We start from the raw sequence: 25,552 nt of genomic DNA on the forward strand, positions 1-25,552 counted from the left end.
CGTTTTGTTTGCTACACTTTCCCGGTATAGTTATATAAGACTTTTAAGGACACCGTGCGGGGTATTTTTTTTTTTTTTTTTTTTTTTTGAAAGAACGTTCTGTCGCGCTTCTTTTGGTCGCGTTGTATTCAAGGCTACACAGTGAACACCGCGCAAGAAGTTTTGCCGCGTTTTCATACCATTGAGCCGTCCAGGTATCTTAAAGTCCCTATTTTTTACCGCCCCCCCCCCTCCCCCCCCCCCCCACACCCCCAAAATATTTGCATAAGGATTGTTTTAAATTACTCTTGGGATTTACAATGACGTACAATTGTCCCAAGAGAAAATGAAAACAATACTTATGCAAATATTTTGGGGGAAAACAAGGTGTATTACTTCATCGTGAAAAAAGGAATAGCAGAATTAGTTTAGCCAACTTTGTCATTTCTTTCCATAGATACTTTAAACTTGTGCTATCAGACAATCAAGACAACTTTCATTCATACTTTAATGCGTTTATTCCAATGCAATTATGCAACAGGTGTCGCTAATGAGAAACATGTAACTAACTACTAGAGCTGTTGCTTTCTTTTCCTTTTGCGGAGTTTTCCTGCAAGAAAAAAAGATGCCATTACTACTCCTTTGAAGGAGCGAAAAGAAGGAAGGGGAGAAGGAGGAAATGAATAAAAAACGGAACTAAAGGAAGATTAAATTGCGGTCATCCACGAGCTAACGTAAAAATTAACTTTGCATACGAGCCTTGTGGCCCATCAGGAACTCCATTTTCCCTGCAGTGCCCTGGCCGGGGCTCGAACCCGGACCGCTCGATCCGGAGTCAATTTTCTAAAAATCTTTGACTGATCAGACCTCATTTTCCCCATCCAGTCTGATTATCAAGCTATTTGTTGATGGCACTGGGAAAGGTTTTCCCTTATATGGATAGGTCTCATCACGGTTTTCGATGCCATTTTGACGAAAAGGCAAAGCGAAGGATGTAGCTGGGCTAAAATTAAAGCGTTCAGTGAAGTTTTTAATTTCACATAGATTGTCTATATTTTTTCCGCATGATTGACGCGGTTTGCGTGAAAAATTATAGGCAAATGTATGGAAAAATTAAAAACGTAACTGAACGCTTTCTAGCCCAGCGACAACCTTCAAACTTGGCGAATAAAAACTTTTGCCAAGCATCTTAACTTTACAATTCATAAGTTGTCCAGAATTCAATTTTTGTAGAAGATATTTGCCTTCGGATTCACACACAAACACTGTAATTTCTACCCGCTTTGCCTACTCGTCAAGATGGTGTAGAAAACCATGATAAGGCCTATTGTTTCGGGTCAATTTTTGTTCATGTAATTGGAGCACTACAACTATCTAATTTCATACTTTTGTGTAAGTTACAAGGTTACAACGGTAACTATAAACATTACTTACTTTGTGAGCTCACAATCAGCAGCATCTAGACATGACATACTCTCGGTTTGTTTCGGCCTGCAATCAAATACATTATGAATGTTTTTACTGCCAACAACAATAATATACAACTTGTACAATATATTAGTTAAGCATAAAGTTCACAAGGCAACGTGATATGACTAAATTACGTTATCCGGATGTTGTCATGTGACTATTCCCGCGTTTTTCTCGGTCGCTCGCACTGTGTACATTAGAACACCGGTAACTCGAACTCGGATAACTCGAACTACACCGCTAACTCGAACAAACTTCCATTTCCCTTGGATTTGACCTCACTTTTCAGTCAGTTTTAACTCTGTTTTAAAACTCGAACTCAGATAACTCGAAAACCCCGCTAACTCGATCTAAATTTCGTTTCCCTTGATCAAACTTTCGGTGAATTTTACCCCGATAACTCGAATTCTGGTTCTTGGATGCCCATTGACTGAAATATCCCATTGGGTCATCTTGTCGTGTTATCGGATTTAAACACTAAAACGAACACTACAGCAATTTGATGTTAGTAAGAGCAAGAAATAGATCACGCATCTGACAGTAATTTTCCACTCTTATGATAAAAAACGTTTGATCGTGTGAGAGTTGCTGACGAGATAAGTTTAATTTGCACTGTACTGTGTACTTAACTGCTAAAATAGCGATAAACTGTCAAATATTAACTTGGTAAGTTGAATATTCAATCGACCCCGATAACTCGAAACCCCGCTAACTCGAACTGTTTTTCGTTTACCTTCAAAGCTCGAGTTCCCGGGTTCTACTGTCCCGGGGGAGGGAAGCTACTCAAAAACGTTTTGTACGGAGAGGCTCCGCCCCGAGGTCCAACCTTTTACCCTTTTTTATACCATGCCATAGAAAATACAGCCAATCAGGATACAGGAAATATTCTGTAAATCGTCAAAAACCTCGTTGTTAGTAGCTTTATAAAAAAATTGAATAACACATGGTTACTTGGTCATGGAGATATGGAAATTATCTTCTTGTGTTGAAATCGATATCGAGTTGAACACTCAAAGATAAATTTCACATCTTCACGCAACCATTCCTCTATATGTTATTTATCATTAGTACGTACATTCGCAAGGTTACTGTAACCACCGGGATGAATGTTTTCATTCACTTCTTCTGTATCACATCCTTCACCACAGCATTCTTCGTTTATGTCGACAGTTGGGGCATAGCCACTCCATTTGTTTTCATTCATTTCTTCGGCATATTCTTGTGCCCAATAGCACCAATTCTGCCAAACACCCCTTTTGTGATCTAGAAAGCTGTTGGCATGATTCCCATCCAAAAGGATCTTATCCGCATCTGTTTATACACACATGTTGCGCAATTAATTAAGTGGCAACACTTCAAAGGTTTATAGCAATAAGGGCAAAGGAAGTAATACGTGGTCGATGCAAGCTTATGTGAGAGGTCGCCTGAGGTTTCAAAGTGTAGAAGTTGCATTAGAATGCAAGGGGAAAGAGCATTTTATAGGTAGTGTGGGAACATGCCTCCCCATTACATATTGGTGATTTGATTTGCATGAACTGACTTCGTGACTTTTTCAGGGATCATTTAAGCAAAACTGAACGAATCGCGTTTCCTTAGTCAAAACACTATTGAAAGCAGCAAAATCAGAAAACCCCAACTTTGCCGTAGTAATTACTTTATACACAGGGTAACTCTGAACTTAAACAATTTCTTGGCTCGTCAATTATGATTTAGTTTCCTAGATCAATTAATTAAGTAAACATTATTTTAACGAACAATTTATCAACTATATTACCACTATACATCTAATATATGTGGGTAACAATACAGACTTATGGCCAACAACGATCGACGCAAAATTAAAGAAGACACTAACAAATTATTGGTAAAATATTTGAGTTTCCAGAAAGAAAATTACTTCCATGATCCATGACATAACTCACATAAGGTACTTTGCACCTTTTACTTATTTTTTTCTCTTCCTTTTTCCTTGACACTGAGTCCTTGGCTTACCTTTTTTCTTGGCCCAGCAATAGTCGAACACCAAAAACATCATGGCCAGAATGAGCAAAGTACGCTTCATCTTAGAAATAGGACTTAAATAAGAGATATCAACTGCAGTTCATACATAAATCTTTTGATCAATTATGAGTAGGGATTGATGGATTGGGGTGGGGGGGGGGGGATGGCGGGTGGCAGCATCAACGCCTGGCCCATCTCCTCCACGCAGAAAGTTTTCTATAAAACCTATACTTGACGAAAAGCACAAAATCAGTTAATGATTACATCTTGAGCATGAGGTCATGTGTGTGAAAATGTGGAAGTATTACTAAGAATTGTAATTATAAAGTACAATAAAGCTTCTGTTGTCTGTTCTCTTGGAGATTCCGAAACAACGCACGCTCATCAAATTCTTTTTTCTCGCAATCGACCAAAACAATCCCTTTCCCTTTCTTCGAAAAAACTAAACGAATATATTTCACGTTTCTTTTTAATTCAATCTTGTTTAAGATATCAAATCACTGGCGTCGTTTCTTGCCATATCACTCATGGGAAGACTTTGAGAACAAAGGGAGGACAAACTCTGCACATTATTGCTTGATTTTTCCAAGCAGATTATACTAAAATAATCTCCATCTATATACAATATTTCTTCCAGCAAGGGCGAGAATGCTGCTGCCTCAATCTGGCATTCAACTTACGAGCTAGCAAAGTGTAAGCAAACTAATAAGACAAATAAGCCCACGGCAAAATGTCATTCCAGCCGAGCGAGATGAAAACCCAACTTTAAAAAAGCGTCAATGGATGCTTGAGAATTGATCGAGAATGTTTGACGAGTTGAAATTATTTTGTCAGTCGTGAAATTTTCATCTCTCAAGAATTAAAACAGTTTTAACTTCCTTCATGAAAAGCCCGAGAAAATCCTGCCCTTGTGTTCTAAAGCAAGACATGTCGCCTTTTAATCTATCAAAAAAATAAATTATCCCCGCTCTTTCAAAACACACGAGAATTCCTACTCTTTGTACTTAGTACCTACCTTGGATGTGTGTTGATGACAGACTGATATTGTTCGCAAGTCTCGGTTCTTAGATAAATGAATGCATTCGAGGAGTGTTTGCTTTGAAAATATAACTTCTGATTGAATATTTATGTTTAGCTTAACTGTCATTCGTAAGTGCTAATTTATTGTTTTGTGACACCAATTTGTTATTATAATTAGTATTCGGAACTCGCCTGTCAATCCTCTAGTGTTTCAAGACATGACACAAGCGATCGAAATTTTTGACCAGCTGAACCAATTTTCTCAGTGGACCAATTTTCATCAGTCATGAATAAAACAGTTCTAACTTCCTTCGTGAACAGCCCGCAAAACTCCTTCTCTGGTGTACTAAAGTTAGTCGCGTCGTGTTTTTAATGTGTCAATAAAATTAATTAATTTTAACCGTTCTGTCAAAATGCACGAGAATCTCCTGCTCTTTGTACCGTTATTACCTACCTTGGAGGATGGTTCAATACAAGCTGAGATGATTCTCGTTTCTCGATTTTTATTTATTTGAATGCACACGAGAAGTGTTTGCTTTGAAATTTTGAGATACCAATTAATTTTCAGTTAAAACTCGCCTCTCAAATCTCTGGAGTTTAAAGAAAAGGCATTATATAACTGACAATTTTCAACAACCTGCTAATGAGCAATTGCTGTGTAGGAGTACGCATTTCATCATAACTTAATAACGTATTAAATAAAAATAAAATTTATATTGTTTACAGCGTATAAGACAGGTTGGTAGACCATTCATTCGATAACATTCTATTTTAATTAAAACGACATGCAACACGTTCTGTTATATATTTCTTACAAGTGTTATTTATAACCACAATTTTTTGAAAAAAAAATTATCGCCAATACGGCCATAGAAAATGCTGCGCTTTCCAAAACAAAAACTGAAGTGTCGCCAATACGGCTATCGCAAATACATTCCTAACAAAAATGACGAGGCTGATACAAAACAATTAAGACGGTTTGGAATATGCTAGAAGTCCGGCCTGTTCACCTCCTTAACAACTCCAATTGCTTTCACAAGAATGCCAAGGTATGAAATAGATATAAATATATTTCTATTAATATTTATTTCTTTTAGAACATACATGAACTAATTTTACTTCCATTCTGCGAAGAAATTTAGTAACCTATTTTATTTTCTTTGCAATTCAATCCTGTTTAAAATCTATTGTCCTTTTATACTTCGATATCAAATCAATGGCCAAATAGCCATAGGCGTACGAGGCGGGGGGGGGGGGGCGATGGGGGATGCAGCCCCCCCAGTGCCAAAATTTTTTCGGGCGAAATGAAAAGAATTCGGGCAACAAGCCTAGAGAAAAAAAATATAAAATAAGCCGAAAAGTCTAGTCAACATTGCGTTCAAACCAGTTACATCAACAGGAAAAGTATTGGAAATATACCTAACGTTGTGGTTCAAAAGTCCAAATTTCTAATTTATCTGCTTTCGTTTCTTCTCGCAAATTGCTATAATCATGTTCGATTTTTCTCGCAAATTCTGCGTGACCCCTCAGTTCGATTCAAACTATGGCTCGATTCAGTTGCAAACAGCTTTTCCATAACTTGTGTTTAGTTCTCAGGGCTAGCTTAAAACTTTCAACGAAATGTTTTTAAACCCATTCTTCCCTAAATGTTTTAGACGCTTTTGTTTTAATTTCAAATAAGGGGAAAAACAATGTAAATTGGCACCCCAGAATTAATTTAATTTTTGCTGAATTAGAGTGAATAAATAAAATATTTTCGCCATCGGTCTCGGACAACGCCACAAAATTAATTAAAGAACTTAAACAAGCAAGCAAATTTGTACACAACTATTTCAATGCACGTTTTATTATCCATTTTATATGCCCCTTTTTTCGGCTTTCATCCATGCCATCTTTTTTTTCTGGCAAATGGGTCTCGGCCCCCCAGGGCCGAAGGTGCTCGTACGCCTATGAAACTCCACACATTATTGCTGGATTTTTCCAAGCAGATTGTACTAAAATAATCTCAATCTATATATAATATTTCTTCCAGCAAGGGCGAGAATGCTGCTGCTCTAATCTGGCATCCAACTTACGAGCTAGCAAAGTGTAAGCAAGCTAATAAGACAAATAAGCCCACTGCAAAATGTCATTCCAGCCGAGCGAGATGAAAACCCAACTTAAAAAAAGCGTCAATGGATGCTTGACAATTGATCGAGAATTTTTGGCGAATTAAAATTATTTTGTCAGTCCTAAAATTTTCATTTGTCAAGAATTAAAACAGTTTTAACTTCCTTCATGAAAAGCCCGAGAAAATCCTGCCCTTGTGTTCTAAAGCAAGACATGTCGTCTTTTAATCTATCAAAAAATTAAATTATCACCGCTCTTTCAAAACACACGAGAATTCCTACTCTTTGTACTTAGTACCTACCTTGGATGTGTGTTGATGACAGACTGGGATTGTTCGCAAGTCTCGGTTCTTAGATAAATGAATGCATTTGAGAAGTGTTTGCTTTGAAAATATAACTTCTGATTGAATATTTATGTTTAGCTTAACTGTCATTCGTAAGTGCTAATTTATTGTTTTGTGACACCAATTTGTTATTATAATTAGTATTCGGAACTCGCCTGTCAATCCTCTAGTGTTTCAAGACATGACACAAGCGATCGAAATTTTTGACCAGCTGAACCAATTTTCTCAGTGGACCAATTTTCATCAGTCATGAATAAAACAGTTCTAACTTCCTTCGTGAACAGCCCGCAAAACTCCTTCTCTGGTGTACTAAAGTTAGTCGCGTCGTGTTTTTAATGTGTCAATAAAATTAATTAATTTTAACCGTTCTGTCAAAATGCACGAGAATCTCCTGCTCTTTGTACCGTTATTACCTACCTTGGAGGATGGTTCAATACAAGCTGAGATGATTCTCGTTTCTCGATTTTTATTTATTTGAATGCACACGAGAAGTGTTTGCTTTGAAATTTTGAGATACCAATTAATTTTCAGTTAAAACTCGCCTCTCAAATCTCTGGAGTTTAAAGAAAAGGCATTATATAACTGACAATTTTCAACAACCTGCTAATGAGCAATTGCTGTGTAGGAGTACGCATTTCATCATAACTTAATAACGTATTAAATAAAAATAAAATTTATATTGTTTACAGCGTATAAGACAGGTTGGTAGACCATTCATTCGATAACATTCTATTTTAATTAAAACGACATGCAACACGTTCTGTTATATATTTCTTACAAGTGTTATTTATAACCACAATTTTTTGAAAAAAAAATTATCGCCAATACGGCCATAGAAAATGCTGCGCTTTCCAAAACAAAAACTGAAGTGTCGCCAATACGGCTATCGCAAATACATTCCTAACAAAAATGACGAGGCTGATACAAAACAATTAAGACGGTTTGGAATATGCTAGAAGTCCGGCCTGTTCACCTCCTTAACAACTCCAATTGCTTTCACAAGAATGCCAAGGTATGAAATAGATATAAATATATTTCTATTAATATTTATTTCTTTTAGAACATACATGAACTAATTTTACTTCCATTCTGCGAAGAAATTTAGTAACCTATTTTATTTTCTTTGCAATTCAATCCTGTTTAAAATCTATTGTCCTTTTATACTTCGATATCAAATCAATGGCCAAATAGCCATAGGCGTACGAGGCGGGGGGGGGGGGGCGATGGGGGATGCAGCCCCCCCAGTGCCAAAATTTTTTCGGGCGAAATGAAAAGAATTCGGGCAACAAGCCTAGAGAAAAAAAATATAAAATAAGCCGAAAAGTCTAGTCAACATTGCGTTCAAACCAGTTACATCAACAGGAAAAGTATTGGAAATATACCTAACGTTGTGGTTCAAAAGTCCAAATTTCTAATTTATCTGCTTTCGTTTCTTCTCGCAAATTGCTATAATCATGTTCGATTTTTCTCGCAAATTCTGCGTGATCCCTCAGTTCGATTCAAACTATGGCTCGATTCAGTTGCAATCAGCTTTTCCATAACTTGTGTTTAGTTCTCAGGGCTAGCTTAAAACTTTCAACGAAATGTTTTTAAACCCATTCTTCCCTAAATGTTTTAGACGCTTTTGTTTTAATTTCAAATAAGGGGAAAAACAATGTAAATTGGCACCCCAGAATTAATTTAATTTTTGCTGAATTAGAGTGAATAAATAAAATATTTTCGCCATCGGTCTCGGACAACGCCACAAAATTAATTAAAGAACTTAAACAAGCAAGCAAATTTGTACACAACTATTTCAATGCACGTTTTATTATCCATTTTATATGCCCCTTTTTTCGGCTTTCATCCATGCCATCTTTTTTTTCTGGCAAATGGGTCTCGGCCCCCCAGGGCCGAAGGTGCTCGTACGCCTATGAAACTCCACACATTATTGCTGGATTTTTCCAAGCAGATTGTACTAAAATAATCTCAATCTATATATAATATTTCTTCCAGCAAGGGCGAGAATGCTGCTGCTCTAATCTGGCATCCAACTTACGAGCTAGCAAAGTGTAAGCAAGCTAATAAGACAAATAAGCCCACTGCAAAATGTCATTCCAGCCGAGCGAGATGAAAACCCAACTTAAAAAAAGCGTCAATGGATGCTTGACAATTGATCGAGAATTTTTGGCGAATTAAAATTATTTTGTCAGTCCTAAAATTTTCATTTGTCAAGAATTAAAACAGTTTTAACTTCCTTCATGAAAAGCCCGAGAAAATCCTGCCCTTGTGTTCTAAAGCAAGACATGTCGTCTTTTAATCTATCAAAAAATTAAATTATCACCGCTCTTTCAAAACACACGAGAATTCCTACTCTTTGTACTTAGTACCTACCTTGGATGTGTGTTGATGACAGACTGGGACTGTTCGCAAGTCTCGGTTCTTAGATAAATGAATGCATTTGAGAAGTGTTTGCTTTGAAAATATAACTTCTGATTGAATATTTATGTTTAGCTTAACTGTCATTCGTAAGTGCTAATTTATTGTTTTGTGACACCAATTTATTATTATAATTAGTATTCGCAACTCGCCTGTCAATCCTGTAGTGTTTCAAGAAATGACACAAGCGATCGAAATTTTTGACCAGCTGAACCAATTTTCTCAGTGGACCAATTTTCATCAGTCAATAATAAAACAGTTCTAACTTCCTTCGTGAACAGCGCACAAAACTCCTTCTCTGGTGTACTAAAGTTAGTCGCGCCGTATTTTTAATGTGTCAATAAAATTAATTAATTTTAACCGTTCTGTCAAAATGCACGAGAATCTCCTGCTCTTTGTACCGTTAGTACCTACCTTGGAGGATGGTTCAATACAAGCTGAGATGATTCTCGTTTCTCGATTTTTATTTATTTGAATGCACACGCGAAGTGTTTGCTTTGAAATTTTGAGACACCAATTAATTTTCAGTTAAAACTCGCCTCTCAAATCTCTGGAGTTTAACGAAAAGGCATTATATAACTGACAATTTTCAACAACCTGCTAATGAGCAATTGCTGTGTAGGAGTACGCATTTCCTCATAATTTAATAACGTATTAAATACAAATAAAATTTATATTGTTTACAGCGTATAAGACAGTTTGGTAGACCATTCATTCGATAACATTTCATTTCAATTAAAACGACATGCAACACCGCATGTCCGCAACACCTCCTTAACAACTCCAATTGCTTTTACAAGAATGCCAAGGTATGAAATAGATATAAATATATTTCTATTAATATTTATTTCTTTTAGAACATACATGAACTAATTTTACTTCCATTCTGCGAAGAAATTTAGTAACCTATTTTATGTTCTTTTTTATCCTGTTTAAAATCTATTGTCCTTTTATACTTCGATATCAAATCAATGGCCAAATAGCCATAGGCGTACGAGGCGGGGGAACAAGGGGGGGATGCAGCCCCCCCAGTGCCAAAGTTTTTTCGGGCGAAATGAAAAGAATTCGGGCAACAAGCCTAGAGAAAAAAATATGAAATAAGCCGAAAAGTCTAGTCAACATTGCGTTCAAAACCAGTTACATCAACAGGAAAAGTATTGGAAATATACCGATCGTTGTGGTTCAAAAGTCCAAATTTCTAATTTATCTGCTTTCGTTTCTTCTCGCAAATTGCTATAATCATATTCGATTTTTCTCGCAAATTCTGCGTGACCCCTCAGTTCGATCATAGTTAGTAGACTCTCCCTCTACTAACTATAGCTCGATTCAGTAGCAATCACTCACAGCTTTTCCATAACTTGTGTTTAGTTCTCAGGGCTAGCTTAAAACTTTCAACGAAATGTTTTTAAACCCATTCTTCCCTAAATGTTTTAGACGCTTTTGTTTTAATTTCAAATAAAGGGAAAAACAATGTAAATTGGCACCCCAGAATTAATTTAATTTTTGCTGAATTAGAGTGAATAAATAAAATATTTCCGCCATCGGTCTCGGACAACGCCACAAAATTAATTAAAGAACTTAAACAAGCAAGCAAATTTGTACACAACTATTTCAATGCACGTTTTATTATCCATTTTATATGCCCCTTTTTTCAGCTTTCATCCATGCCATCTTTTTTTTTTCTGGCAAATGGGTCTCGGCCCCCCAGAGCCGAAGGTGCCCGTACGCCTATTAAACTCCACACATTATTGCTGGATTTTTCCAAACAGATTGTACTAAAATAATCTCAATCTATATATAATATTTCTTCCAGCAAGGGCGAGAATGCTGCTGCTCTAATCTGGCATTCAACTTACGAGCTAGCAAAGTGTAAGGAAACTAACAAGACAAATAAGCCCACTGCAAAATGTCATTCCAGCCGAGCGAGATGAAAACCCAACTTTAAAAAAGCGTCAATGGATGCTTGAGAATTGATCGAGAATTTTTGACGAGTTGAAATTATTTTGTCAGTCCTGAAATTTTCATTTGTCAAGAATTAAAACAGTTTTAACTTCCTTCATGAAAAGCCCAAGAAAATCCTGCCCTTGTGTTCTAAAGCAAGACATGTCGTCTTTCAATCTATCAAAAAATTAAATTATCACCGCTCTATCAAAACACACGAGAATTCCTACTCTTTGTACTTAGTACCTACCTTGGATGTGTGTTGATGACAGACTGAGATTGTTCGCAAGTCTCGGTTCCTAGATAAATGAATGCATTCGAGAAGTGTTTGCTTTAAAAATATAACTTCTGATTGAATATTTATTAATAGCTTAACTGTCATTCGTAAGTGCTAATTTATTGTTTTGTGACACCAATTTATTATTATAATTAGTATTTGGCAACTAGCCTGTCGATCCTCTAGTGTTTCAAGACATGACATTAGCGATCAAGAGTTTTTGACCAGCTGAACTAATTTTCTCAGTGGAGACATTTTTATCAGTCAAGAGTTGAAACAGCTTTAACTTCATTCGCAAAAAAGCCCGCAAAACTCCTTCTCTTGTGTACTAACATTAGTGTTTTTCATGTATCAATAAAATAAATTAATTTTAACCGTTCTTTTAAAATGCACGAGAATCTTCTGCTTTTTGTACCGTTAGTACCTACCTTGGAGGATGGTTCAATACAAGCTGAGATGATTCGCATGTCTCGATTTTTATTTATTTGAATGCACACGAGAAGTGTTTGCTTTGAAATTTTGAGACACCAATTAATTTTCAGTTGAAACTCGCCTCTCGAATCTCTGGAGTTTAAAGAAAAGCCATTATATAACTGACAATTTTCAACAACCTGCTAATGAGCAATTGCTGTGTAGGAGTACGCATTTCCTCATAACTTAATAACGTATTAAATACAAATAAAATTTATATTGTTCACAGTGTATAAGACAGGTTGGTAGACCATTCATTCGATAACATTTTATTTCAATTAAAACGACATGCAACACGACACTCTTGAGCCACCTGCTTATGAGCAATTGCTTTGTAGTAATTTAATAACGTATCAAATATAAATCAAAACTATATTGTTTACAGGGCAGGGCGGTAGACTATTCGTTTGATAATATTTTATTTTAATTAAAATGTTCTGCGACACGAACTGAAAATTACCAAAATATAAGAATTAATATAGTGTCGCCAATACGGTCATCGCAAATACTTTTATAACAAAAATAACGACACTGTCACAAAGCAATTGAGTTGATTTGAAATGTGCTTAAAGTCCGACCTGTCTATTGTTTGTTGATGGTGTTTCGGGTTTGGTTGTTGTGTATTGAAATTACATGCGACTTCTGTTTTTTTTAGACGGGGTTCAAGGGAAAACAATTTTCACTTCCGTAACAACTACAATTGCTTTCACGAGAATGCCAAGGTCTGAAATGGACATATATATTTATATTAATATTTACTTGGATAAAATCGGTAAAACAAACATGAATTGATTTTACTTCCATTCTTCAAAAAACTAAATGAACATATTTTACGGTCTTTTTAATTTAATCTTGTTTAAGATCTATCATTGTTCTTTTATACTTTGACATCAAATCCATGGCCTGGTTTCTTGCGATATCACTCATAAGGAGAGATTGAGAACAAAGGACAAACTCTGCACATTATTACTGGATTTTCCAAGTAGATTGTAGCCAAAATACTACCTATTTTGAATGAAATAGATTTTCTATTTATTCCAGCAAGAGCGAGAATACTGCTGCTCTAATCATGCAGCTGGCAATAATAATTATAAAAACAATATATAATTATAATAAAAACCTTCCCAAAATCCTTTGCAACTGAAAAATCGTTAATGCCAAATAACTTGGTCAGTTTGAAGTCAGCAGGAGTAGTACGTCGTATAGAAATAACTCTTACCATAAACTACTTATTGTATAAGTCGTAGGTAGATGACGTCATTAGTCACGTGACTTAGCTCAGAAGTTTGTATTTGCTCACTGTGACGAAAATAGTTTATTACTTAAAAAGCAGTCATTGCAGTTTGAAGCACATTGGTGTGAGGCATTTCGGACTGCCTAGGTACCGAACAAAATATCAAAATTAAGGTAGCTATGCACAATTTTCAAAAAATGGGAGTCTGGGTACAAGTACGTATCTGGCGTTGCATTAAATGCGAGGTAACAAGAAATTACATGTTTGTAGATACTTATATGTGAAGTAGTTTTTAATTAATTCCATTGTTATGACGTCATCGTCCACGTGACCAGAACGGATCACATTTTTAAATTGGCTTGAAAACTTTACTAGAACCTCTCTCTTAGGATCTTTTTGAGCAAAGTTGTAGTTTTTTAAATAGTGTTTTTAAAAATGGCCATTATTACTTTTTCGTGAAAAAGTACGGCAGTAAAAAATACAATTGAAAAGTTTGTTGGCTTCCTACTCAACGACCATTTGCATTTGAAATAAAAGAAAATTTTGCCAAAGGCTTTAGTGTATGCTCTTTATTATAGCGTTATCAGTTTCTTTTCATTGTAGCTGCTTTGGGCGAGGTTGAACGTAATTTCTTTCATACAAAGGAGTGGCGCTTGGGGAGAGTTTCAGCTGTGCCCCCCCTTCCTGCGGATTCCCCGCGGTCCGTATTGCGGGCGCGTTTTCAAAATGGCGTCGATCGATCTTGTGGAAAGATTTTGCAATTTTAGTTCTATAGGATAGTTTTGTCAATGTTCTTTCTTCTTGACGCGATCACGAGTCCCGAAACAAAGGGTATTCGATATCCTTTATTTGTATTCCCGATTATTACTGGAGAATAATATGGAATGAGGAGAAACGGTGGAAGCTTTTCGCACATGAACATTTCTAACAGAGACTGGTCTGACTGGTCACTTGAGGTAAGCGTTTCTCATTGTACTATAATTTCATTTTGAAGACTGGCTTAAGCTTATGTCTTCGGCGTTTATGTGAAGATTTATAAAAGTGCTAAAGATGGAATCGTACTAAAACTTAGCTGGTTTTAGCTCACTGGAATTAAAGCCGAGCTCGACGATAAAAAAAAAAATAGATCTTGTAGATTTTGAGGCGATGTGTCATAGTAATGTCACTCAGTTCGTCGAGGCATGTAATTGTTATTTATCTTTGTCATCTGAATGTTAAGCTACTTCAATTTAATAAGAATCGCATCTTTTTATTATTTATACGTGAGGAAATGTTTGTCAAAATATTGACCATGTGGTCATTTCCGGCCGCAAAGAAATAAATGAGACCATTTCTGAAGTTTAAATTTCTATCTTTCTATGATGTGTATTGTATTGCCAGACATAGATTGACGTTTCTTTTGCATTTTGTTGTATACAGGTAATTTGTGGGATTATTAGAATGTCTAATTTGTAAACAGGATTTACAGAATTCAGAACTGAGGACTTTCTGAATTACTGGTGAGTTAAACTATGGATTATAACAAGTTCAGGCAGTTATTGATCTCTTCAGCCAATCTCAGCAATTCCCATCCTCCTCTCTACACACATTCACTACCTGAGACATTTTTAAAAGATCTATTTTTTGACCAGACACTTGCCTACGTTATAAAAAAGCTGTTTGACATTTTTTAAGGCATGTATTTTCAGTTGTTGGATGGCCTTCAGTAGCATTTTAAACTACAGCTAGCAATGTAAAAAATTCAAATGAAGACTGACATTTTTTTCTGCAAAATTATGATTAATGAAAGGAAGGGTGCAAAGAAAATTGATTTCTTCCCAGCCTGACCCAGGTAGACTGTGCAAGGTGAAACCATTATATGCTTACCCAAAGTCCCATGTTTCTCTGGAAAGATCAACAACAAAAAATAAAAATCCATAAATGTCATTTGGCTATCTACAGTAGCAAGTGGAAAAAATTATTGAATTCACTAGCCCAACATGAAAGCAGTCAGGGTTTTTTTCACACCGTCACTGAAAAAGGCCATTTAATAGACAGTCTGCATGCTGGAAAAATAGCAATTTCATCAAAATAAACAGTTTTTGTTTGTTTTGTTTATATTTTACAGGTGACTTGAAGAGTGCAATGACATTCCTCTTAGTCAAAATGAACTCAAAAATACACATTGTGTTAATGTAATAAAATTGTCACATGATTGATATTTCCCACATGTTGCCAGTTTAAACCTGAATATACTTTAGTGACATTTATAGCTATTTATGTAATATGAACATCCCAGAACCCAATAAGGCTACATGTGAATACTGACACTTTATTACATGTAAGTTTTGAAACCATTCTGGGTTCATGACAAAACTATTTTGTTTTGGCATGATTGTAGAATACCCCGGCACTTTTTTTGCATAATTGAAATGACTGCCACTGCAGTCCCATAGTGAACACATGGGACAGAATGTTTTGTGTTTAGAGAGGCCTACTTATTCATTTCGGTTAGCCTAATATGCACTTTGGTTAGCCTGTTCATGGTTAGCTATCTATATTTGTAAGGGCAACACTATATATTGTTAACGTGTAGAATTCTGGGTACACTATGGACTGTGATTAGGTTGCTTGCGGTTAGCCTTTATATTGTGTTCAGGATATCTACTGTTCTTAAATCCACTACGGGACTGCGGACCGGGGTGGCTGGCGATTATACCATTTACTAGCATTTCTTAGAATTGACTACGGGACTACGGGCCCAGGTGGCAGGCGATTAGCAGACTTTGTATTATTTTCAAATAAAACACTACGGGACTGTGGACCGCGGTGGCAGGCGTACAGTTAATAGAGGATATTACATGGTTGCGCGGAGATATGAAATTTATCTTCGAGTGTTCAAATCGATATCTCACGAGTGAGCGCAGCGAATGAGTAGGATATTGATTTGAACACGAGAAGATAAATTTCATATCTCCAAGCAACCATGTAATATTCTGTTTATTATATAAACCTACTAATTACGATGTTTTTGACGATTTTCCGAAGATTTCCGACCATTTTCCGAAGATTTTCAAAATGTTGTCCGAAGGTCGTACGAATGTTTCCGAACATTTTCCGAACTTTTCCGAAAATTTCCGAAGATATCCGAAGATTGCCGAGGAAGATCCGAGGATGTTTCAACTTAATATCGATTTTCTTTGGCTCATTAAGCATTGCAACAGGGCAAACTTGCCAGAAAATGTTCCGAAATCGATATCTTCACATGTGAAAATAACATGTTATTTTCACGTGTGAAGATATGATTTATCGTGCGAAAGATTTCCTGGTATTTCACTGACGTTTATATAATAAAATCCAATTTTGATCAATGAACTGCATGACTGCGGACTGCGTTATGAGTGAAATATAACTTAACAACAAAATTTCACTGTGGACTGTGGACCACGGGACCAGACGAATAATGGCGGGATATTCTACAATTGCTCTTTTGTTTCAATATAAATAATGAAATTACAGAGAAGTTATGAAATTATTATCGCAGACCATAAATTTACTCTAGCACAGGCTTAAGTGTCTTCAATAGTGTAAAGGTCGGGACAAACTATGCGACAAGTCGCAGTGACAGGTCGCGGCGACAAGTCGCTCCGTCTGTACTGCTTACAACTAAGTCGCTGCAACAAGGTGTTTGTTTGGTGCACAAACAGCGAATTTGGAAGAGTGGGAATGCAAACTAGTTTTCCATATTCAATATGGCGAAAATACATGACGCGCACTCATTAGTTACCGTATTTATTCGATTTACCGCCCTGGGCGCTTATTAAATTTTTGGACCTTGAGGGTGGGCGCTTATTCGAGGTGGGCGCTTATTCGAGGCTGGGCGCTTATTAAATTTTCACCATTTTAAGCAAGAAGCACTTTTATTTTGCAAGAAAACAACAATTATAATAAATAAATGTGAAGGTGAACGAAAGCTGAAATTAAATATTCATTAAAAGTTTCAGTAAAAAAGCTAAAAAACTCAGTTTTCGGGATAGACATTAAATAGTAGTTAGTCAATTTTAATCTCAACTTCAACAATAATCAAAATTCCTCTTGTGCCCTCAATTTAGAGGGGTGGGGGTGGGCGGTTATTCGAGGCTGGGCGCTTATTAACTTTTTCTACCTTCAGGGTGGGCGCTTATTCGAGGTGGGCGCTTATTCGAGGTTGGGCGCTAAATCGAATAAATACGGTAATTCATATTTTCGTTGTCGCAGCTATTTGTCGCAGACGTGTACACGCGCTGCTGCCATTGCTCATTTTGTCGCTGCGACGTGTCGCACAAATGCAAACCAGTTTGAATTTGTGCGACACATCGCAGCGACAAAATTCTGTTGCAGCGACATAGTTTGTCGCATGTCACTCGAGGCGACTTATAAAAGTAAGCTGCAGATTGATACACACTAATCTACTTTTTTAACCTTTTCACATTTTCCTGTTTTCTATGGAATATATAATTATATATTGTTTTTACCGGTTTCACTTGTAATAATAATAATAATAATAATAATAATAATAATAATAATAATAATAATAATGTTCTTTACCCAGGGAGCTCACATCACCAAAGGTGTTATTCAGTGAGGCCCTGCAAAATAATAGTTCAAATTTAAAATTTAAAAATTTAAAAATAGTTTAAGAATTAAAAAAGTTACATGATAAAAAATGTATAGTATTAAAGTTCACAATAAAAGGCATAGGATAAAAAATTTAGCTAAAAACTACATTCTTCAGGGCTTGCTTAAAAAGTAAAATGGACTTAATGTCTTGTATCGATTTGTCTAGCTTATTCCAGTCTGCAAGTCCTTGGTATAAAAGGCGTTGCTTGCCATAATTTCGTCTAATCCTCGGTAAATAAAAATTGGTTTTGCCACGGGTATTATAAGCATGAATGTCATAGTTTCTCTTTGTATCAAAATTAAAATCTATGAGGCCATTTACATATTTGAAAACGAAAACGCAGCGGTGAAATAACCTGCGTTTCACGAGCGTTGGCCAACCAAGTGCATTTAATGCTTCTGTAGACGAGGAAAAACTTGGTAAACTAAGAATGGTCTTGGCAGCCTTGTTTTGAAGTAACTGTAGCTCACCCATTAGGGTAGCATTACCCTTATCGCCCCAGATAGTATCGGCGTAATCGAACAGAGGGCAAACCAGGCTGTTGTACAAAGTAGTCCGCGTTTCAAGAGGCAGCAAGTGTCTAATTCGTTTCAGCAAACCAAGTCTTTGATTAATCTTAGTGGAAATGGCTTCAACATGGTCGCTCCAAGTCATAGTCTTGTTTATGGTTATACCAAGATATTTAAAGGTATCGGTGTATTCGAGTGACGAATTATCAATAACGACATTGATATCATTACAAGATCTAATCTTATGGGGACTACCAATTAAGATAAACTTCGATTTAGAAATATTCAAGGTTAGACGATTTGTACTAAACCACGAAGAAAGTTTAGACAAGTCCTCGTTTATAAAATGTTCAATCTCGGTAACGCACAAGCTGCTGAAGTAGATCACTGTGTCGTCAGCGTAAAGGGCCACTTCACAATGTTCCAAACAGGTGGGAAGATCGTTGATATAGACCAAGAACAAGAGAGGGCCGAGGATGCTTCCTTGAGGAACGCCGACTTGGATCGGTCTCAGCGGAGACTGGGCATCTCCAACCACAGTGAGTTGAAAGCGATTGTTTAGATACGATCTAAACCATCCAACTACATTATCACCAGCACCGATTTGCTTCAGCTTTTCTTTTCTAACAGGAGGCCATGATCGACGGTGTCAAAAGCCTTCGAAAGATCGAGAAACACTGCTCCTGTTAACATTCCATTATCGAGTTTATCAAGAACCCTGTCCGTAAAATAAGCGAGGGCGACTTCGGTTGATAGTTTAGGGCGAAAGCCAAACTGTTTTGGTGTAAGTATGCTTGACTCAGTCAAATAGCCATATAGTTGTTGATGTACTGCTCTCTCAAGAATCTTACTAACCGTCGGAAGCACTGTGATGGGCCTATAGTTAGTGAGTTGAAATCAATCAACTTACGTGCTTTGATTAAGAATGGCAAAGTGTAAGCAAATTTAACAAATAAGCCCAATGAAAATGTCATTCCAGCCGAGCGAGATGAGAACTCAACATTGAAGAAAGCGTCAATGGATGCTTGACGGCGGGCAGGTCGAGAATTGGCGGGAAAATACTTTAAGCGATCGAGAATTATTTTGTCAGTCAAGAAATTTTCATCTGCTAAGAATTAAAAACAGTTTTGACTTTCTTCAATAAAAGCCCGAGAAACTCCTGCTCTTGTGTTCTATATCGTTTTTTAATGTATCAAAAAAATATATTATTACTGCTCTTTCAAAACGCAAGTGGAACTTTTGCTCTTTGTACTTAGTACCTACCTTAGATGTTTTTGGGATACAGACTGAGATTGTTTGCGAGTCTCAATTCCTAGATAAATGAAAGCACTCGAGAAGTGTTTGCTTTGAAATTGTTACTTCCGATTGAATATTTATTAATTGCTTAACTGTCACTCGTAAGTGCTAATTTATTATTTCGTGACACCAATTTATTGATTATAATTATTATTCGCAAATCTTATGACGTCATCACTGATCTAATTTGCATAATACAAAAACGTCAATATCTTTGAAACGAAAAAATATATTTCGAAAAGAAAAACGCCATTCTTCTGTATTTCGAAAGGCCTTTCAAATAAGCAGAAAATATTTTTCATGTCATATACACTTTAAGACAGGCTGGTTGACCATTCATTCGATATCATTTTATTAGATTTTATTTTAATTTAAAAAATCATCCAACACGTTCTGTTATACAGTTAAATCCCAATAACTTGAACCCTCAATTACTCGAACCTCCCGCTAACTCAAACCTTTTCTAAATTCCCCTTTAGGTCGTTTTCTTACTAATTTTACCCTCGATAACTCGAACCCCCGATAATTTGAACCTTTTTGGATTTTCCTTGAAGGTTTGAGTTATCGGATTCATCTGTATATTTCTTACAAGTGTTTTTTTGAAAAGTTAATTCATTACCACAATGTTTTGGGAAAAAAGAATTATCGCCAATATGGCCATAGCAAATGCTTTCCTAACAAAATTGATTGCACTGATTCGAAACAATTGAGTTGGTTTGCAATATGCTGAAAGTGCGGCCAGTCTTTTGCTTGTTGATGGCGTTTCAGGTTTGGTTATTGCTTGTATTGAAATTACATGAGACTTCTGCTTTTTTTTTAGCCAGGGGATATGGGAAAACACTTTCACCTCCTTAACAACGACGATGGCTTTTACAAGAACGCCAAGGTCTGAACTGGACATATATATTTCTATTACAGTGCGACTACTCGAACCGGGGCACCTTGAACAAAATTAACCAATCACAGTGTTAATTGAAAACAAAGGATAGGGATATTTTTTGCAACGGACCAATAACGTTCTAGAACGTAAACAAACTTTTCAATTGTATTTTTTACTGCCGTACTTTTTCACGAAAAAGTAATAATGACCATTTTTAAAAACAATATTTAAAAAACTACAACTTTGCTTAAAAAGATCCTAAGAGAGAGGTTCTGGTAAAGTTTTAAAGTTTTCAAGCGAATTTAAAAATGTGATCCGTTCTGGTCACGTGACCGATGACGTCATAACAATGGGATTAATTAAAAACTACTTCACATATAAGTATCTACCAACATGTAATTTCTTGTTACCTCGCATTTAATGCAACGCTAGATACGCACTTGTACCCAGACTCCCATGTTTTGAAAATTGTGCATAGCTCCCTTAATTTTCATATTTTGTTCGGTATCTGGGCAGTCCGAAATACAGTAAAAACCCGCGTATAAGAACACCTATTTTGGCAGTTCAGGCTGATTTGGTTCATATATAAAGGGTTATAATCTGCAAAATCAGCCTGTAAGTGTTCTTAAGTGTTCTTAAAACAAAATTCTTAAAAAAAGGAACATACTAGGCTACCAATAGATTGAATCAATGTATATGACCACAATTATAATTTATTTTAAATTAAAAAAAAATGATCAATCAAGGTAATGTAATCATGGGGTGGAACTTTTATGTTTGCAATGAAAAGTAGTGCTGATCTTTGATATTTTTCCATATAAGAACAACTTTCGTTTTTCAGGCTGAATGTGTTCTTATATAAATGGTACTTTATTTCCTAAAATCAGGCCTGGGTGTTCTTAATCCACATGTTTTTATACGCGGGTTTTTACTGTACCTCACACCAATGTGCTTCAAACTGCAATAACTGCTTTTTTAGTAATAAACTATTTTCGTCACAGTGAGCAAAAACGAACTTCTGAGCAAAGTCACGTGACTAATGACGTCATCAACCTACAACTTATACAAGAAGTATTTTATGGTAAGACTTATTTCTATACGACGTACTACTCCTGCTGACTTCAAACTGACCAAGTTATTTGGCATTGACGATTTTTCAGTTGCAAAGGATTTTGGGAACGTTTTTATTATAATTATGTATTGTTTTTATTATTATTATTATTATTATTATTTATTATTATTAATTTTAGAGGTGCCTTTCACGCTTCCTGACGAAAATTTGGATGCAAATTCTGACCTTACCGATCACCCTTTTGCTACAAGTCAATCTAGTCGTACGCTTGAACGATGTGACGACAAGAATGTGCGCTTGTTATTCGTTTGTTATCAAAGGTTTAAAGGCCTTCTTGGAAAGTCGTACCACACCAAGAAAAGTGTGTTTGACAAAATCGGTGAAGAGTTCAACCTGCAATCAGACCTCGTAGTTACTGGGGATCAATGCTTAAGAAAGTGGAAAAAATGGAAACTAAGCAAAAAGAAGCCGAGGACAACAACAAGCAAACGGGTCGATCAGTGCATTGGGGGTAATGCCAGTGTTAGACAGGTGTTTACTTTTAATACAGGTTCCCCTTTTCCCTGTTTAAGACTTATTTGAAATGTTAACCCTCGGACGTACAAGCCAACTCACACCCCCACCATCGTACAAGGGGGGGGGGGGGTGGATGGAACCCCTCCCCGGAGTTTTCGTTATATTAAGGCGTAGCGAAATTATTTTGAACTGAGAAGAAAGCCCTTGGCGTACTCTACAAGATGACATAATTTTAATTGGCTGTGACGTCATATCATGCCATCTTGGATCCGCCATCTTGGATTTCAACATTTTCTAAGAAAGTCAGAAAATAACGGAAATTGATGCAAAATCAAGCCAGAATGCTTACGGAATGTAAAAATAAACACATCTTGCACTTCTGTTTTAAAAAACTGGAAATAATGAGGAAAAATGGTAAAAATGACGATTTTTGGCAAGACCTGCTTGTATTTATGACGTTGCCATGGCAACGTCACACACCACGGACACATGGTTGATATATCAAAATTTCCGCAAAGGATGAATGAACAGCTACTGAAAGTTTAAGCATTATAGAGTAAATCGTTTTTTCAAAATTTGGAAAAAACCTTATGGGGGGGTGGCATCCACCCCCCCCCCCCCCCCTTGTACGTCCGAGGGTTAATAATTTTTTTTTTTGAGAAACTGAGAAATTGATGTACTTTTGTACATGTATACAGTTTGCTGTGTGTGCACCAAACTTTCTGCGGATACTATGGTTGACGAAAACCAGAAATGTTGAAATGTTGATATTTTTTATTGAGAAACTGAGAAATTGATGTACTTTTGTACATGTATATAGTTTTTCTGTGTGTGCTTCAAACTTCCTGCGGATACTATGGTTGACGAAAACCAGAAAGAAATGTGGAATCCAATTACATGGCGGACCTGACAGTGAAATTTGTTGTCTTGCATGTAGGCGAATTTTTTTTTGCGGACTAGCTAGCTGCTAAGGTTTTCGAGTCTTAAATGATGAAATATTGGGTTGTTTATGCTAAATTCGTTTCGCGTGAGCAACTGCCCGCTGTTACAATGTAAACAAAACATGTTCGCAACATGAGCCAAGCTGGTTGCACTAAAAGCTCGCTTAAACCACAACATATATTTCCATTTCCATACTCGTTGACTTCTTTTTAGTTGGTATGGAAACAAATAATATGCGGAAGTAGTTGGACTTTTGCGCAATGACCCGTTGAAAATTTGCAATTTTTTTGAGCCGTTGGCGTTAATGGCCAAGAAGACTTCAAATTAAAAAAATTCCGTATTGTTAGTTTCATTTTAACGAACCAAAATTGTGTGCTTTATACAGATAAAGGTCCAATTTATTCCAGGAGAGTAAAAACAATTCCTAAAATTGGAGCATAAATTTTTGAAGCGGTGACTCGATCATTTTTCTTATTTTCTTTTGTCGCCATTGCTAAAAATAGGCCGGTCGTGGTCTAATTGAATAAAATTCTTAAAATATTTGAAAAAATGAAAGCTGTTTCGTTTTTTAGTTAAGACAGATTTGTGGGCAAAGTTTAAAGAAAAAGAATTATTCTTATTTCAGAATATGACTTACTTTGAATCAATGGAAAATATTTTTGTCATTCGTGGCTCCAAGGCGAAGTCGCTCGTGCGTGACTCACATCAGGGAGAGTTCAAGTGCTGTTATTTTTGGTATTTCTTCTGTTATGGGCAATCTTTAGGATAAATACTATTTTTTTTAACGTCTCAAAACTTCAAAGCTAATTTTACCGTGTTGTTTTTGCCCAAAAAATATATGAATTACTCTTTTGCGTGTTTCGTGTCACGTGTAGCACTGAGTTGTTCTTTTCAAAGCCGCGCAATTGTAATTTTGTCGACCTTTGATCAACTTTTGTTCAAAACTGCTACTAGATCCCACACTTTTGAAACCATAAACCTAAAATTCAATGACTGGACTCTCTTTGGCTAAAATATCAGAAGATTTGAAGCACTACCGGTCAGCTTTTTTCCTCCCTGAATTTGAATTATTTTAGTCTTTTTACTAAATGAGAAAAATGTGTCAACTTAATCGAGGCTCAGCTGGCTCAGAAATAATCAGAGATAAAAATACTACCTATATTTCGATAAAGGAAGAGTCAATCTGTGCAACTAAAGTAAGGAAAGATTCACATCGGTTGAAACGTCTGGGTAGCAAGAAGCTGAAAAGAGTGAAATTTTAATTGAATATTTCGAAAGACTTACTTCATATCTTTCAGTTACATACCTAGGCCCTCAAACTGACAAAGTATAAGTTTTTGGCTGTGGCCACAATTTCTTTAATTTTTACTGACTGTGACACTTAAGATCCCAGTTCAGGACCTTCTTCTGGGTCAGCGTAACCTCGAACCCTTCCACTGCAAGCCCTTTATAATCCCCCGTTGAGTTTCGACTTCAACTGTCATACTTCAACCAAAAGCTAAACAGTATAAACCTTAGTCCGAAACAGCCGTTTACCCCTATCCCCAACCCCGCACTGCATTTCAAAATTTAACGGCTAATGGAAACTTTATTTACCGGAAATTCAATGCGCAAAAAGAGTGAATGATACATAATTGTAATTTTTCTCGTGTATGTAATTGTACAGATACAGGCAAAGCGTTTTTATATCATAGATACTGAGATTTTCTCACGAAAAAACGATTGCGTACAAATGATACGTAAAATGCATTAGCCAATAGGAAAGGCGAACGATGAAAACTCACTAGTGAAAAAACGTCGTTCGTCCAATCACAAGCGCGAACGACGAAAACTCACTTGTGAACATCACGTATCGCCATTTTGATTCTCGTCGTAAACACCGGCGACACGGCGGAGACACGTTCAAGGTTTGTTTGTGTTTTTAACGGCTCCACTGAGTCGTTTAAATTGCAGAACAGGAAAACCAAAACACTATAAAGAAAGCGAAACAAGACGGCCTTGTTGTCACAACGTTTCTTCAAACAAAACTAAAGAGAAACACGAAGCGAGATAACCGAAATTCCTCCTGCCGAGTTGAATAAACCTTTGAGTAAATTCGCACAAAGGAAGGACAAGAATACGGGCCGTCTTCACTCCGAGGGATAGTTGCGAGTTTTGATTCAGATGATGACTAAGACACTGCAGGTTTGTCCTTGGTTTTGGCAGACTGTTTTCTTGATTTAACTTGGTAAAAGTTCGCTCGAGTTCGCGTTGAGTTATTCAGCGTTTAGCGCTGTTTTGTTGTGTTAAAACATTAAACTGGAACTTGCAAGTTTTGTACAAGTCTCAGTCAGGTTTTCTATCAAAAGTTGTTTCTGTAAAAGTTGTGAGAGTATAAACTGACGTTTCATTTCTTGTGCTACTTCATTAAAGATGTTATTTTGAAACACAAACAT

The 25,552-nt window shown here is 36.4% G+C and overlaps 2 protein-coding genes and 1 long non-coding RNA gene across 3 annotated transcripts in view; 1 reads left to right on the forward strand and 2 right to left on the reverse strand.

The window, feature by feature from the left end:
- Positions 1-479: 479 nt before the first annotated feature.
- LOC144656594 (uncharacterized) overlaps positions 480-25,552 on the reverse strand; it is a 29,847-nt gene continuing 4,774 nt past the window's right edge. Inside the window, exon 4 of the mRNA XM_078516817.1 lies at positions 480-589. The gene's annotated coding sequence lies outside the window, so the exon portion shown is untranslated. The remainder of the gene's footprint in view (positions 590-25,552) is intronic.
- On the reverse strand, positions 1,414-9,349 carry LOC144656605 (uncharacterized). Its single transcript, XM_078516855.1, has 4 exons — positions 9,296-9,349; positions 3,442-3,524; positions 2,525-2,760; positions 1,414-1,470 (listed from the first exon to the last, which is right to left on the reverse strand). Exons 2-4 carry the CDS (start codon positions 3,509-3,511, stop codon positions 1,429-1,431), a joined length of 348 nt encoding a protein of 115 aa, XP_078372981.1. The 5' UTR covers positions 3,512-3,524; positions 9,296-9,349; the 3' UTR covers positions 1,414-1,428.
- On the forward strand, positions 13,128-15,463 carry LOC144655427 (uncharacterized). The gene is made up of 3 exons (XR_013571101.1): positions 13,128-14,219; positions 14,683-14,762; positions 15,371-15,463. It is a non-coding gene; the product is annotated as an uncharacterized LOC144655427 (long non-coding RNA).

This window comes from Oculina patagonica, chromosome 1 (assembly GCF_052425735.1).
Source record: "Oculina patagonica isolate OP01 chromosome 1, crgOcupat, whole genome shotgun sequence".
Classification (NCBI taxonomy): domain Eukaryota; kingdom Metazoa; phylum Cnidaria; class Anthozoa; order Scleractinia; family Oculinidae; genus Oculina; species Oculina patagonica.